The sequence below is a fragment of the Hypanus sabinus genome, chromosome 2 (assembly GCF_030144855.1).
Source record: "Hypanus sabinus isolate sHypSab1 chromosome 2, sHypSab1.hap1, whole genome shotgun sequence".
NCBI lineage: Eukaryota > Metazoa > Chordata > Chondrichthyes > Myliobatiformes > Dasyatidae > Hypanus > Hypanus sabinus.
This window is the reverse complement of record NC_082707.1, coordinates 169,844,039-169,859,720: the sequence shown is the minus strand read 5'-3', so window position 1 is coordinate 169,859,720 and position 15,682 is coordinate 169,844,039. Positions and strand designations below refer to the sequence as shown.

General features: G+C 41.7%; 1 protein-coding gene and 1 long non-coding RNA gene across 3 annotated transcripts in view; one reads left to right on the top strand and one right to left on the bottom strand.

Moving 5' to 3' along the window:
• Positions 1–1,883: 1,883 nt before the first annotated feature.
• Positions 1,884–15,682, top strand: part of klhdc2 (kelch domain containing 2) — a 54,075-nt gene continuing 40,276 nt past the window's right edge. For both annotated transcript variants that reach the window (XR_009509743.1, XM_059959383.1), the window contains exons 1-3: positions 1,884–2,006; positions 10,201–10,413; positions 13,441–13,524. Coding sequence is in view for 1 of the 2 variants with exons in the window: in XM_059959383.1 (XP_059815366.1) it covers positions 10,213–10,413; positions 13,441–13,524 (285 nt within the window). In the remaining variant the exon portion in view is untranslated. The remainder of the gene's footprint in view (positions 2,007–10,200; positions 10,414–13,440; positions 13,525–15,682) is intronic.
• LOC132387032 (uncharacterized) lies at positions 3,231–15,680 on the bottom strand. The gene is made up of 3 exons (XR_009509745.1): positions 14,966–15,680; positions 9,466–9,567; positions 3,231–5,109 (listed from the first exon to the last, which is right to left on the bottom strand). It is a non-coding gene; the product is annotated as an uncharacterized LOC132387032 (long non-coding RNA).

Below are 15,682 nucleotides of genomic sequence, written 5' to 3'. Positions count from 1 at the left end.
TGCTTTGTGGATTCAGAATTGGCTTGCCCACAGAAGGCAAAGAGTGGTTGTAGACGGATCATATTCTGCATGGATGTTGATCATCGGTGGAGTGCCTCAGGGATCTGCTCTGGGACTCCTGCTCTTCGTGATTTTTATAAATGATCTGGATGAAGAAGGAATGGGTTAATAAATTTGCTGATGACACAAAGGTTGGAGGTGTTGTGGATAGTGTGGAGGGCTGTCAGAGGTTACAGCGAGACATTGATAGGATGCAAAACTGGGCTGAGAAGTGGCAGATGGAGTTCAAACCAGTTAAGTGTGAAGTGGTTCATTTTGGTAGGTCAAATATGATGGCAGAATATAGAATTAATGGTAAGACTCTTGGCAGTGTGGAGGATCAGAGGGATCTTGGGGTCCGAGTCCAGAGAACACTCAAAGCTGCTGCGCAGGTTAACTCTGTGGTTAAGAAGGCATACGGTGCATTGGCCTTCATCAACCGTGGAATTGAATTTAGGAGCTGAAAGGTAATGTTGCAGCTATACAGGACCCTGGTCAGACCCTACTTGGAGTACTGTGCTCAGTTCTGGTCACCTCACTACAGGAAGGATGTGGAAACTATAGAGAGAGTGCAGAGATTTACAAGGATGTTGCCTGGATTGGTGAGCATGCCTTATGAGAATGGTTTGAGTGAACTTGGCCTTTTCTCCCTGGAGCGACAGGATGAGAGGTGACCTGATAGAGGTGTTTAAGATGATGAGAGGCATTGATCTTGTGGATTTTTCCCAGGGCTGAAAAGGCTAACACGAGAGGACACAGGTTTAAGGTGCTAGGAAGTAGGTACAGAGGAGATGTCAGGGGTAAGCTTTTTACTTAGAGAGTGGTGAGTGCGTGGATTGAGCTGCCGGCAACGGTGGTGGAGACGGATACGACAGGGTCTTTTAAGAGACTCGTGGATAGGTACATGGAGCTTAGAAAAGCAGAGGGCTATAGGTAACCCAAGGTAATTTCTAAAGTAAGTACATGTTCGGCAGAGCATTGTGGGCTGAAGGGGCTGTATTGTGCTGTAGGTTTTCTATGTTTCCATTTTCCAATCCTACATCACCTCTAAGGATTCATTTACATTTTTTACCCCCTCAGCCTACCTACCTGTCCTTTTGATACAATGTGCATCCTTGAATTTTAAGCTCCCAACTACAATCTTTCAGCTAGGACTCGGAAATGGCCACAACATCATACTTGCCAATATCTAACTGCCCTACAAGATTTGCTACCTTTATTCGTATATTGCGCACGTTCAAATATAATAATATTGCATAGAACAGGAAAGAGACTGTGAACCTTGTGTCATGGTACCAGAAGTAACAACACAGCCCTAACAGCAACAAGATGAAAGATTGGTTGTTGACCCCATAAAGTAGGGGCCGAATGCAACCCTGTGCTGATCAACAGAGCTGCAGTAGATAGCTGACAGCTTTAGGTTCCTTGACATCCCTATCAGCAACAACCTCACTCGGTCGCTTCACACTGATGTAGTGATCACATCACCCTATGTATTTTCTTAGGCTTCTGAGAAGCTTCGACATGGACACGGAAATTCTCCTGAGCTTCTACAGATATGAGGGAGAAGGCATTCAGACAGGTTGCATCCTGGCCTGGTAAGGTAACTGCTCCGCTCTTGACCAGTGGAAGGTGCAGAGTGGTCAGCACAAGTCTGCTTTATCAGTCCCGCTTCACTGTGTGTGGGAAAACTGCCCATCCTGTTGCACTACTTCCAGAGGTGACAGCAGTCTCGGGGAGGGGGTTACAGCAAGTTAATCGCATCACGTGGCCGCCAGCCCGTTCGCGGTCACGTGACCCGCGGCGGGGCGCGCGGTTTCGGTTTCATCGACCGGAAGTTCTCTGCGGAACGGCTTCCGGTGTGGAGGTTTATAAACAAGCTGCGGAAGTCTGGCCGCACGCCGGGCACTCATCTGTCAATTTAAACATCTGCGCACGGTGTCGACATTTTGGTGTGGGATCTTTTGGTTAGTGCAATTTAAAAATAATTATGTGTTTTAAAAGTAAAACTATTGTTTCCTCTGATTTACTGTAATGGTACCACTACACCATCAATCAATTAAAACCCCAAAACTAGCTAATTAAGATAATTTTGGTTCACCAATTTAATGAAGGATTTATTGTTACTGTGAGCAGTTCAGATAAGGTTCACAAGGATTATCCTATAAATGGAGACATTGGTCTTATGAAGAAAGGTTGACCAGTTGGTCTGTTCTTATTGACATTTAAAAGGAGATGTGATCAGTTGACTGTTCTTGGAGATTTAGACAAGGCAAATATGTCCTCACATGTACAGAAAGAGTGAGCACAATTTCAGTGTAAGGGTGTGCTGATCTAAGACTGAGATGCGGAAGAAGTACTTCTCTATGGACTTTGAACTTTTGGAATCACTTGCTCCATAAAACTGGAATCTAAATTCTAGACTGTATTTGACCAGTGAGGAAGGTTAGGTGGGAAGTGGATTTGTGGAATGTTGGATCAGCTTCAAAACAGTTGACACTCCTGAAGTCTTGCTGAAGGGTCCTGGCCTGAAGCATCAACTATACTCTTTTCTTCCATAGATACTGTCTGGCCTGCTGAGCTCATCCAGCACTTTGTGTGTTGCCATTTTGTAAAATCATTGGTTTAACGGTGTATTAAGCCAATGACTGTCATTGGTCTAAGTTTCTTTGGTTATCAGAGATACCAGTTTTGCATTTAAAATTGAGCTTATTAGGCATCAGTTTTGGTTGCGTGGTACATTGGCTTTCAGCTCCAACAGCCTGGGTTCAGTCTCTGTCTCTGGTGGTAGCAGTGTGGAATTTGCTTGTTTATCCTTAACGATATGGTTTTCTTTCATGTACTCTGATTTCCTCTGGAATTTCAAAAATGTGGGATGGTAGGTTAATTGTCCAATGATAAATTGCCCTGGTCTATAGCTGAGTGATGGGTGATATTGATTAGGATCTGGGAATAATGAAATGGCATTAATATAATTGCATCTTAATGCTCAGTGTGGATTGAGGACTCTGACTCAATGCAACTGAGTTTGGTGTACTTGGATTTTCAGAAAGCTTCTGAAAGCCTTTTGATAAAGTACTGCATAAAATATAGTCTGTAGCAGTGTGCTACACGCAGCGCTAAAATTACAACACGGAGTCGGTAACTGCAGTCGAATGAAAAACTTTATTCGAAATCCTCAGCCTCACTTTTAAGCCTCTCTCGACCTGCCCCCCGTGGCGCAGAGGCTCCAAAGCTCTGTGCTCGCAAACCCCCGTAGGCTATCTAATTGTGAGCTGGTTCGGATGTGCCAGGAAATGGGTCGCCACAAGTCCTTAATATTAAACTTGTATTGGGATAATAAATTGGCATGAAAGCTGCCATAGGAATGTGTCTTTTGAAGGTTGGTGTAATGGACAATATCTATTAGAGTACTGCAGTGTTCAGTGCTTGGGTCTTGGTCATTGGTAATATAATCAGTGATCACGATGATGGAGCCAACTAATTCATTTCAATTTATGCTGAATTGTCAGGATGATGCAAAGACTCCAAGTTGACTGAGATAGAGCATCTAGTAGGAGGTACGGATATAGGAAGGAGATTGAAATCTGGTTCAGTGGTGCCACAACAATAGCCTTACCAAAGAGCTGGATATCAACTACAAAAGGAAGAAACTGGAAGTCTGTGAGCCAGTTCGCATAGGGGGAGAGGGTCAGTGGCTTTAAATTCCTTGACATTCACATATCAGAGGATCTGTCCCAGACCAGCATGTAAATGTCATCGCAAGGCACAATAGTCCCTCTACTTAGAAGTTTGTGTAGATTCAGAAACTGTCACAAACTTGTATAGATGAACAGTGGAGAGTATCTTGACTGATTGTATCACACCCTGGTTTCCTGGGACTCCAATGTCCAGGAAAGAAAGACTACAGAAAGTGGTGGATACTGTCCTGTCTGTCACACACAAAGCCCTTCCTGCACTGAATACATAATGGATTGCTGCCACAGGAAGATAACATCCAAAATACCCCGCCAGCTTTCTTTTTGCTACTACCACCAGGCAAGAGGTACAGAAGTGTGAGGGCACATTCAACCAGTGTCAGGAGCAGTTATTATCCTACAATCATTAGGCTCCTGAACCATCGTGGATCATTTCACTCACCAAAACTCTGTCCTGATTCTACAACCTACAGACTTGCTTTCAAGGATTCTACAACTGGTGTTCTCAGTATCGGTTTTGGGAGATAATGTCACAGTAACAGACCTTGCCAGCCCAAAGAGCCTGCACCATCCAGTTAACCTTTGACCAATTAACATACTAATTTGTACGTCTTTGGAAGGTGGGAGAAAACGGAGAATATACAAACTTCTTGGAGACAGCAGCAGAACTTGAACCCAGATCACTTGCACTGTAAGGTGTTCAATGGCTTCATTTAATATCAGCGAGTGTATACAACCTGAAATTCTTACTCTTCACACACATTCACGAAACAGAAGAAAACCCCAAAGATTGAATGACAGGAAAATGGTAGAACCCCGAAGCCCTCCCTCTCAACTCCCACGCACAAGCAACCCTCCCCCACCTGTTCCAGCAGAAAGCATCAGCCCCACCACTGCCTGCCGTGCAAACAATGGCAAAGCCTCCAAAGAGACCATGATCTGGAGTTCATCCCAACAGTTCAACGTCCCACAGGCACTCTCTCACTAATGAAGGAGAGAGGGGTATCACCCCTGCCACAGTGAGAGGGAAGACCAACAACTTGCTGCTTCAATGTTGCAGTCTGCAGTGTCATTTTATTTAGTTTCCTGACTCGAGAATCAGCAGCAGATTCTCCTTTGAAAGAGCGTGATCACTCAAGTGCAGAGGCCCTGACACTGTTTTGATGTTTCAGTGTTCCGATCTTCCGTGGTGCTTCAGTTGGTTGCACTGGCAAGGAATTGGGTTGTATATTGGGCCGCAGAGCCACACCCTGAATGAAGGTGCATGTATTCCAGGCCACTCGGTGAGCTGTGAGAGTGGGAGCCTACCACCGTGAACAACTGTAGTTCAAGTGCAGCTGTAGATCACGGATTCCAAACAGACTCCAGCCACCTTGAAAAAGAAAGAAGAGGGATTAAAGAGAAGAATTTGCACTGTTTTGCAGATAAACTTGAAGAAGTTGCCCTCTGGTGCCATCTCGTAGCTCTTCTCAGTTTGCCGAGTCCTTTGAGAATGGTAACTGCTACTCTTATCATGCTGCACACTGATTATATTTACTTGTACCATTTTGTCATTTTTGGACATTGGTTGCTTGACAGCCTTTATTTGTGTATGTTTTTTTCATAGATTTCATTGTATTTGTTTCTGATAAATGCCTGCAAGAAAATGAATCTCAAGATAGTATATGATAAATTTACTTTGAGCTTTGAACTTTGAAAATGTAGTGGATGTAGTATATTGTGAATAAATGTGAATTTATCAAACAAGCTCAAGGCCAACATGTTCCTATAAGGGTAATAGGAGTAAAAAGTGTAGAATCCCTGAATGTTGAAGGATATGCAGGGTTGAATAGAGAGAAAAAAAGGAAGTTTATGACAAGTATTGTGAGCTAAAGATAGTGAAGTTGTCACAAGTGTAAAAAGTGCTCAGTAAGGAAGTAAGAAGGTAAAGAGGGAGCCAGAAGGCATGAGTGAGGTCCTAAGTGAGTACTCCGTATTCAAAGGAAGCATGCCTTGTATTTGGAGCGTTCGGTGAAGGAGCGGGTGAAAGTCTGGTACTGGTCTCCATAAATAAATAAATATGAGGTACTCAATGCCTTACAAGGCTGCAAGGTGGGTAAATTCCCAGGAATGGATGGGATTTATTCCAGGCTGTTATGGGATGCAAGAGAAGGGAATATTTGGATTATGGCTAAGGTTTTTAAATCTTCACTGGACTCAAATGAGAAGCACTATAACTGGAGGACAGCAAATGTGGTTTCTTTTCAAAAAAAGACAGCAGGGAACAGCCTGATAAATATAAACCTGTGAGCCTAGTGTTAGAGGTAATAAATGTATTGCAAAATATTCTAAGGGAGAGAATAAATTTCCATTGGAAAGGCAGGGATTAATCAGAGACAGCCGACATGGCTTTATCAAAAGCAGGATCATAACTGACCAATTTGTTTTAAATTTTTTGAAAAGGTAATAATTTATATCAATCAGGGCAGTGTATGTAATTTACATGGGTGATAGAGAAGCCTGGTTCAAAAGAGCTAGTGGGATTGAAGGCAAGTTGACAAATTAGATCCAAAATTAAAACACAAAATGCTGGCAGAACTCAGCAGGTCAGACAGCATCTATGGGAGGAGGTAGTGACAATGTTTCAGGCCAAAACGTCATCACTACCTCCTCCCATAGATGCTGTCTGGCCTGCTGAGTTCTGCCAGCATTTTATGTTTTTATTTATTTCCAGCATCTGCGGATTCACTCGTGATCCAAAATTAGCTTGGCAATAGGAGACAGGATGATGGTAGAAGGTCATTTTTGGGAATGGATTCCCTTTGACTTGCTGTTTCACACAAGGATTAGTGCTGGGACCCTTGGTGTTTGTAAAATACGTGAATGATTTGGATTGGATCAATAAGTTTGTGGGTGACACAAAGATTTAGCAGTGTTATTGATAGTGTGCAAGAGTTAGGCTCTCGAGAGAGATCAGTGTATTTGTGAAATGGGCTGGAAAAAATTGTAAATGGAAATTAGTGAAATCCAGAGGTGATGCAATTTGGGAATATAAATGAAGTTATGACATAAACTGTGGGTCTTGGGAGGTATTCAGTGACGGGGGACCTTGGAGTACAAATCCATAAATCCTTGGAGGAGGTTAGGAAGACGTATGGGATACAAGTAAGGAGATTATGTTCCGACTTTATAAAAGTTTGGTTAGACTTCCACTGGAGTACTGCAGACAGCTCTGATCACCAATGTGTAGGAAGGATATAATAGTGCTGGAGGGAGTGTGATGGGGATTCATTAAGATGTTATCTGAGATCAAGCAGTTCAGTTGTAAGGGGAGACTGAAGAAGCTAGGTCTGTTCTCCATGGGGTGGAGTAGGTTGAAAGGACATGAGATTAAAATTCAGAAGTCCAGATGGGACAGACTGCAGGAAACTTTCCCCCATATCAGAGCTAGATAAAATGAGAAGTCTGAGGTTTGGGGTAAAGGGAAGGAGATTTAGAAGGGAATTTATTTTACCCCAAGAGTGGTAAGTATCTGGAAGTCATTGCCTAAAAGTAGTTGAAGTTAAGTCATCAACAACATTTAGGAAATATTTAGATGAGCATTTTTCATTTAGGTATAAAGGGGCAAGAACCATGTGCCTGGCAATGAAATTGAAATGGAAGATTGCCCTGGTCATCATGAGGGCCAAATGGCATGTTTCCATGCTGTATGATTTTAGGATTATCCATTTTGATGAACAAAATAAGACTTGAGTATCCTTGTATACCAGTTACTGAAAGCAGGCATTCAAGTGCAGTAAGCAGTTAAAGAAGGCAAACAGTATGTTGGTCATAGCAAAAGATTTAAGTGCAGGAGGAAGGATGACTTACTACAGTTATAGGGACCATCCTGTAATATGATGTGTAGTTCTGGACTCTTCACTTGTGGACATACAGGTCAAAGAGTGAGGACAACAAAAGCTCACTGGACTGATCCCTTAAGTGTTGGAACTGCCATGTGAGGAACAATTATGTTGGCTGGGATAGTATTTGTTAAAGCCTATGAAAAGAGTGTCTAATTGATACTTCCAAAATTCGAACAGCTGAGAATAGTTTAGAGGGGGAAATTTAACTGGGATGGCTCTATAATCTAGCATAGATTTTTGGGCTAGAAAGGCCCCTAATTTGCAAGAAAATACGGAGGTATGTAAATATAAAGGGACATGGCAATATATAGTGTCAGACATGTGGAAGTTGAAAATAATGTCTTGAAATCTGAATAGAGATGCTCTGCAAAAGGAGTTTACTGCAATCTGCCTTTGGTTTCTCCAAAGTGGAGAAGCACTGAATGCAGTACATGAGATTGAAAGATTCAAGTGAATTTCTGCTTCACTCGAAGGGACTGTTTGGGTTCTGGATAGTGGAAAGGGAAAGGGGGAAAAAAACAGATATTGCTTTGGGAAACTGTTATGAGAAGGTAATAAATAAACAGCTGGAGGACCATGATGGGTTGGGCTGCATCTGTGGAAGCAACGAGTCAAGACCTGCATCAGTCATTAGAGTGTAAAGGGGAGAGAATAAAAAGGGGTGGGGGGGGGTAAAAACAGTGGTTAATGGACAGAGTGAGGGGTCACTGCTGCAGGTTACAAGGCAAAAAGTTTATAACTAGATGGGGAAAAAACCTTCAGTCAGTGGGTCGTGAAACTTGAAGTTCACTAGCTTTGAGGGCTGTTGCAGCTATTTCATAGAATATTTTAAAAAGAAAATAGCCATCACTTTAAATACAAAAGATATTAAAGAAATAGAAATAGGTTTATTTTCACTGTATGTTGTGAACTTTTGTCATTTTGCTACAGCAGTACAGTGCAAAGACACAAAAATTACTAAGTTTCACAAATAGTGCAAAAGATGAATAATGAAGTAGCATTTGGTTCATGTTCCTTTGAGAATCTGGTGACAAAGAGGAAGTTGTTCCTAAAATGTAGAGTGTGGGTCTTCGAGCTGCTTTACCTCCTTCCAAATGGTAGTAACGCAAAGAAGCTATGCCATGGATGCCACCTTCTAGAGCAGGGGTTCCCAACCGTTTTTATGCCATGAATCCCTACCATTAACCAAGGGGCTTATGGACGCCAGGTTGGGAACCCCTGTTCTAGAGGCATCGCCTTTTGAGGAGGTTTTCTATGGTGAGGAGGGTTGTACCTATGATGGAACTGGTTGAGTCTACAACCCTCTGCAGCCTCTTGTTCTGTGCATTAAAGGCTCAACTGAGACTGGTACAGCTAGTCAGAATACTCTCCACCATACATTTGTAGAGATTTGCAAGAGTCTTTGACATTCCAAATCTCATTAAACTCCTAATGTAGTTGAGACACGGACGTGCCTCCTTCATGATTACATGTTTTGGTTCCAGGATAGATCTTCCGAGTTGCAGAAACTTGAAGCTGCTCACCCTTTCCGCTGCTGATTCCCTCAGTGAGGACTGGTGTGTGTTCCCCTGACTTGCAATCAACAATCAATTCCTTTGTCTTGTTGACTCTGAGTGAGAGGTTGTTGCTGAGACATCACTCAACCAGCTGATCATTCCCACTCCTGTACATCTTGTCACTATCTGAGATTCTGCCAACAATCAGCAAATTTATAGATGGCATGTGAATTGTGCCAAGCCGCACGGCTGTGATATAGAGAGAGCAGAGGGCTAAGCATGGATCTTTGAAGTGCACCGGTATTGATTATCTGCAAGAAGGGAATAATATTTCAGATCTGGACTTACTGTGGTCCTCCTGATAAGTCAATAATCCAGTTGCAGAGAAAGGTACAGGGCTCAGCTTTTGAAACTTGTTGATTAATACTCTTGGAATGATGGTGCTGAATTCTGAAATGTAATCAATAAACAGCAGCCTGTCATATGTTTTGCTGTTGTCTAGTACTCCAAGTGATATGAAAACATCAGGAATTTGATATTGAGGTAACTGGTGAGCCACAATTTTGCCAAATGGTGGAGCAGGCTTGAAGGGTCAAATGCCCTACTCTGCTCCTGTTTTCTATGTTTCTATGTTTTAGTTTTCTGTATGTCAGTGTTCCTAAATTCACTTTTGAAAGTTCATCATTAGTAGAAATTGAACAGGTCATTTAGAATGAGTTGATTAATGCCTTTTCCAAATGTTTTGGTTTCTTCATTTCATTGTTTTTCTGGATTAGTATTTATAAATTGCATTGAATTAATTTGTGAATGATGAGAAGTTAATTTGTAACCTAATTCAACATTTACATTTTTCACCAATACTTATGAAGGCTTGGATGGATATTTCATAAGCAAGTCTAGCCAGGCTGTACAAAGACATACATAAGTAAAGCTGAATAGTTGAATGGGTTTTCACAATTATATGTAGGTATGTCAGTAAGATTCTTATTTAAACTATATAACTTCCAATAACTTATTTGCAACCACTGAAAAATATACATGGCCAAGCTGCCTTACTTTCAAATAATCACTTTCGTTGTTTAGAAATTGTGAAATATGGCCAATGAAAATGAAGACCTACATATAGTACTGGAGGAGGAGGAGGATGATGATGATGATGAAGAGGAAGAAATTGCTGTTGATTATTTCCGGGCTAGAATTCCACAATCAAATTTTCATGATTCTATACCAGAAGAACGTAGTGGTCACATAGCTGTAGCATATGAAAACTATATGTACGTTCTGGGTGGCTATAAGGTAAGATAATATGAACTGCATTACCTGTTTTAATTTATGAAATAAACACAATTTAGTATTCTATTTACTTCTCTCATATTTCTTACCTCTTTAAAATACATGTGTTCAGGCAATCCAGATTATATTTGCAATTGTACTTATGGGCTAATTAGTTGTGAGTTCAGATAAAAGGACGTAGTGTAAAATAAAGCAAATGATATTATTTCAGTTAGAGTATTTTACAGAAATTCTCTGTGTTATCAGAAATGAGGCTAGCCTGAGAAAGAGCAGATGTCCTTGCGGATCAAAATGATAATTTATACGTAGAGCCAAGTGATGGGGGTGAGGTCCTAAATGAATAATTATCATCTAATATTTGCCAATGAGAGTAACAGAAGATAATCAGTTCAGAGGTGTGTAGGTAAACTGAAGCAGGTGGGTATCGAGGAGGAGGTATAGGGCATTGTGGGACAGGTGAGAGCTGATTAAGCCCCTGACCAGGATAAGATCTATACTTGGTAGCTATGGGAAGCAAAAGAGAAGATGGCTGGAGTCCTGATGGAAATCTTTTCTAAGTCACCCATAAGTGAGGTGCCAAAAGACTGAAGGATAGCTAATGTTTCTTCACTTAAGGACAGCAGAGAATAGCCAGGTAAATATAGGTGGTGAGCTTTATGTCAGCATTGGGAAATTACTGAACAAAATCTTCAGATATATGTACATTTGGAAAGGAAGTGGCTGGTTAGGGATTGCTGACATGGTTTTGTGCAAGGAAATTCTGTCATACTGATGCAGCCAGAGATGTACTGCAGGGCTTAGGGCTTGGAACTGTTGTTCTTTATGATATACTGTATATTGACTTGGATGGAAATGTAGGCGGCGTTATTGCAAGTATACAGATGACAAGATGCTCTGGATAGGGCAGAAAGTTGTTTAAAAATATGGCAGAAGATCAATAAGATGGAAAATTGGGGAGGAGTGCTAGCAGATTGAATGTAATCCCAGTTGTTGGGGTGATGCATTTTAGGAAGTTAAATAAGGGTAGGATGAATATAGTAAAGGTTACAGCACTAAGGCATGTTGATGAGCAGAGGGACCATATTTCCTTGGAAGTGACAATATGGGTCAATAGGTAGAGAAGAAGGCAAGTTGGAATGAAACGTTGCAACTTTACAAAATACTGGATAGACCACATTTGGAATATTGTTGTTACACGATTAAGAGGATGTGGTTGTGCTGAATGGAATATAGAGAAAATTAACCAGGATGTTGCCAGAATTGGAATCCTTCAGTTTTAGGGAGAGATTGAATATGCTGTATTTCTTTTCCCCAGATGTCCTGATAGAGGTACAAGAAGCATAGATAGGATAGGAGTATCAAAATACGAGAGCATGTATTAAGGTGTAAAGAGTTCAAAAGAGGAAAGTTGTTTTTTTTCACAGTAAGTGGTTGATATTGTAACTCAGTGCAAGAGAAAGTGGTGGAGTCGGATACAATCACTACATCTAATATGTGGACAGACACTTAAATAGCAAGGTCTAGAAGGTTACAGACCTTGAGCGAGCAAAATAGTGTAGGGAAAGGTTTGGCGTAGATATGATGTGGCCCTGTTCTGTGCTATGAGCTATGCAGTGATGGGATTACTTGAGATTGTCAAAATAACTTGCTCAAAGATATTCTGTAGAGTCACAAAACTATTAACAATGGAAGAAAAGTACATTTAACAGTCAAGTCTGTGGAACAGTCTCTGTTTACTACTTTTTTGCCACGAACCCTGCAAACCTTTCCTTTAAAGAATTTGTTCCTTATTTTGAAAGTTTTGTTTGGGCCGTAGCAACAGTTTCAATGAATGAATTCCGGATATTGCCCACCCATTCTGTGCAGAAAATCTTTCCTTCTGCTGGCATTGGACAGCATCCACAGAAGGTTGACAAGAATTATTCTGGGAATAAAAAGGTTAATGTAAGAGGAGCATTTGATGACTCTGAGACTGTACTCACTGGAGTTTAGAAGAATGAGAGAGATCTCAAAACCTATCAAATATTGAAAGGTGTCGATAAGAACGTTGTGAAGAGGCTGTTTCCTATACAGGGGGAGCCTTGGACCAGAGGGCACAACCGCAGAAAAGAAGGATGTCTCTTTATAATGAGGAATTTCTTTAGCCAGTGGGTGGTGAGCACATGGGATTCCTTGCTACAAACAGCTGTGGAGGCCAAAGCCTAAAACTGCTCACAATATTCCAAAAGTTGTCTGAACTTCACTGTTACCATGGGAGCCATGAATTTCTGATCCTGCTAATACTGAACCTCAGTATGTTCCAGCAGGTTATTTTAATTTTCTTACAGAAGATGTGACAATGGCACAGATAGTAAAGGTAAAGATTAAAAATAAGCTTTGTCACATGTACATCAGAATATTTGGCCTATGTCAATGACCAAAGCAATCCTCGATGTGTTTGGGCAGCCCGAAAACGTTGCCATGTTTGCATCACCAGCATAGCTTACCCATGCCCACAACTTATGAACCCTAACTCAAACGTGTTTGGAATGTGGGAGGAAACACACGTGGTCACGGAGAGAACATACCAACTCCTTATAGACAGTGGTGGCAGTGGACCCTGATCTGACAGCTGGCACTATAAAGCATTACACTGACCACTACACTGGCAGACCAACCAAAGAAGTAGAGCTGCTGCTTCTCAATACCAGAGATCCAGGTTCAATCCTGATCTCGGGTACCATCTATGTGAGTTTGCATGTTTTCCTTGTGATCATGTGGGTTCCCTCCAGGTGCTCTGGTTTCCTCCAGCATCTAGGTTAATTGGGTATTGTAAATTGACCTTGGTATGTAGGTCAGCGATGAGGAAACCAGAGCGAATAGATTTATATATATATATATAAAAAGTGGGAATAAAAAAGACGGTTAGTGTAGATGACGTGGTCTTGGAGGACCATAGTGCGTCTGCCCATGATGCATCTCTGTGTGTGAGCACTAAATGTCATCATTGTCTTGTTGTTTTTTCTGAATTGTTTTTCAATTTATTTGCAGAATGCTGCAATTCGAGGCTATCATGATTTCTATTTGCCAAGAGAAGAACTTTGGATCTATAACATGGAAACTGGACAATGGAATGTTTTGATCTTTCTTTTAATATTTTACATATTGATTTTTTTTTTCTTTATAAACCTGAACAGATACTGAATTACTTGAGTTGCTTAATGCTGTGACTCGTGAGTACATTCATTGCCAGGCTAAAGAATAGCTGGTGCTTAATTTGAAATAATTCCAGAAAGTGATGGAAATACTCAGCAGCACCAGAACAGGTTGATCAAAAGCAAGAAAAATTAGAAATCAAACTTGTTTAAAGTAACATCGAAGGGAGATGAGTAGAGAAAAGCAAGCGAGTGACTCTGATTGGGTGACTAATGGGAGAAACAACCTGTTTTGTGGCTTATAGAGTGAAGGTACTCGACAGAACCCCAATATGTGTCAGGTCTCATCTGGAAGAACTGATTTGGGCCCTGAATGGTGCTGAGGGATGAGGTGTAGGGGCAGGTGCAGCACTTGGCATGCCTGCAGGGATACGCACCAGGATGGAGATAAATTGTGATTAACAAGTAAGCAAGGGAATCACATAGAAAGTGATCCCTACAGAAAGGGTGAGGGGGGAAGGTAAAGATATGCTTACTGGTGGGATCCTGTTGGACATGACTGAAGTTATGGAGAATGATGTACTGGATATAGAAACTTGTGAGATGACAGTTGAGGACAAGGGAAACCCATCTCTGTTATGACAGCGGGAGGATGAAGTAAATGTAGATGTCTGGGAAAAGGAAGAGGTGTGGGTAAGGGAAGCATCGATGGTGGGAAAGAACAGATGCGGAGATGGAGAAACTGAGAGAGAGGAATAGCATTTTTTTTTTACCAGTGATGGGTTGGGAAGAGGTATAGTCAAGTTAACTGAGGGTTAGTAGGTTTGTAAAAGATGCCAGTGGATAGCCCATCTCCAGAGATGGAGAGAGATTGATAAAAGAGAGAGAAGTGTCTAAAGTGGACCAGGTAAGTTTTAGGGCAGGGTGGAAGTTGCTGGCAAAGTTGATGAAATTGACCAGTTCAGTGTGAGCGCAGGAAGCAACACAAGAGTTGTGTAGTATTCCCAGTGTAGACTTGAAATATGGACTGTTCCATGTAGCGGACAAGTCAGGCATGGCTGGGGCCCATGGCTACGGTTTTGATTTAAAGAAGGTGGGAAGCCGACAGAGAAATTGAAGGTAAGAACCAGTTTTGCCAGATGGAGGAGAACTGGTTAGATGTGTTGTGTAGAAAGAAGCAGAGAGCTTTAAGACCTTCCTGATGAGGGATGGAAGTATGAATATCCCCAAAGTAAAAGTAAGACAATCCATGCCAGGTTCTGGACATGATGAAGAGCATGTGAAATGTTGCAGATATACCTGTGGGCTGAACCAAGGGAGACAAAATGGAGTCGAGGTATGCAAACAAGAGTTCAGTGGGACAGGGGCGGGCTGAAACAATGGGCCTATTGGGATATAGGTTTGTAAGAGACAGAAACTACCTGCAGAGTACGGGAACTGAGGTTGGTGCCAGTGGATCGGAGATCTCCAAAGTCAAGAGGTTGGTGATGGTGCACAGGACAATGGCCTGGTGCTCCTCAATGGTCCTGTACAAGAAGTAAGTGGAGGTGTCTGAGAATTACCATCTGGCCTCAGTAAGATAGAGGCCAATCCACCAGACTACAACAGCAATACCATCCTCCTCGCTTTTCCCATTTCATGTTCTGGTTACCCTGTACCCCTTCTCATCTGGCCATCACCTCGCTCTGGTTCCTCTTTAGCTCTTTATCTTTTCTACCTATCCATGCATCTTCTTAACTTGCACCCCTCTTCCCTTCACATAGTCTCGCTTATCACCTGACAGCATGTACTCCTTCCCCTCCCCTCGCTGCCTTGTTCTGGCTTCTGCCCCTTTCTTTCCAGTCCCAAAGTAGGGTTTCGGCCCAAAGCCTTGACTGTTTATTCCCCTCAATGTAGTACTTGACTGGTGAAGAATTGTAGAATCTGGATGAGAGGAAAACAGTGAAAGCTGGATTCAATTCCACAATGGTGTTTTTCAGTGGACAGGTATCTAAATACAGATAAGGAAAGGAGAAACCTGCATCTCTCTCATTTGAGAGCAGCCCTCTCTGAAGTGATCAAAAATTTGTTAAAAATTTTCAGCGTTCATGAAAATTCTTTCTTGCCAAATGAAATTCATATTAATAACATTATTTCCT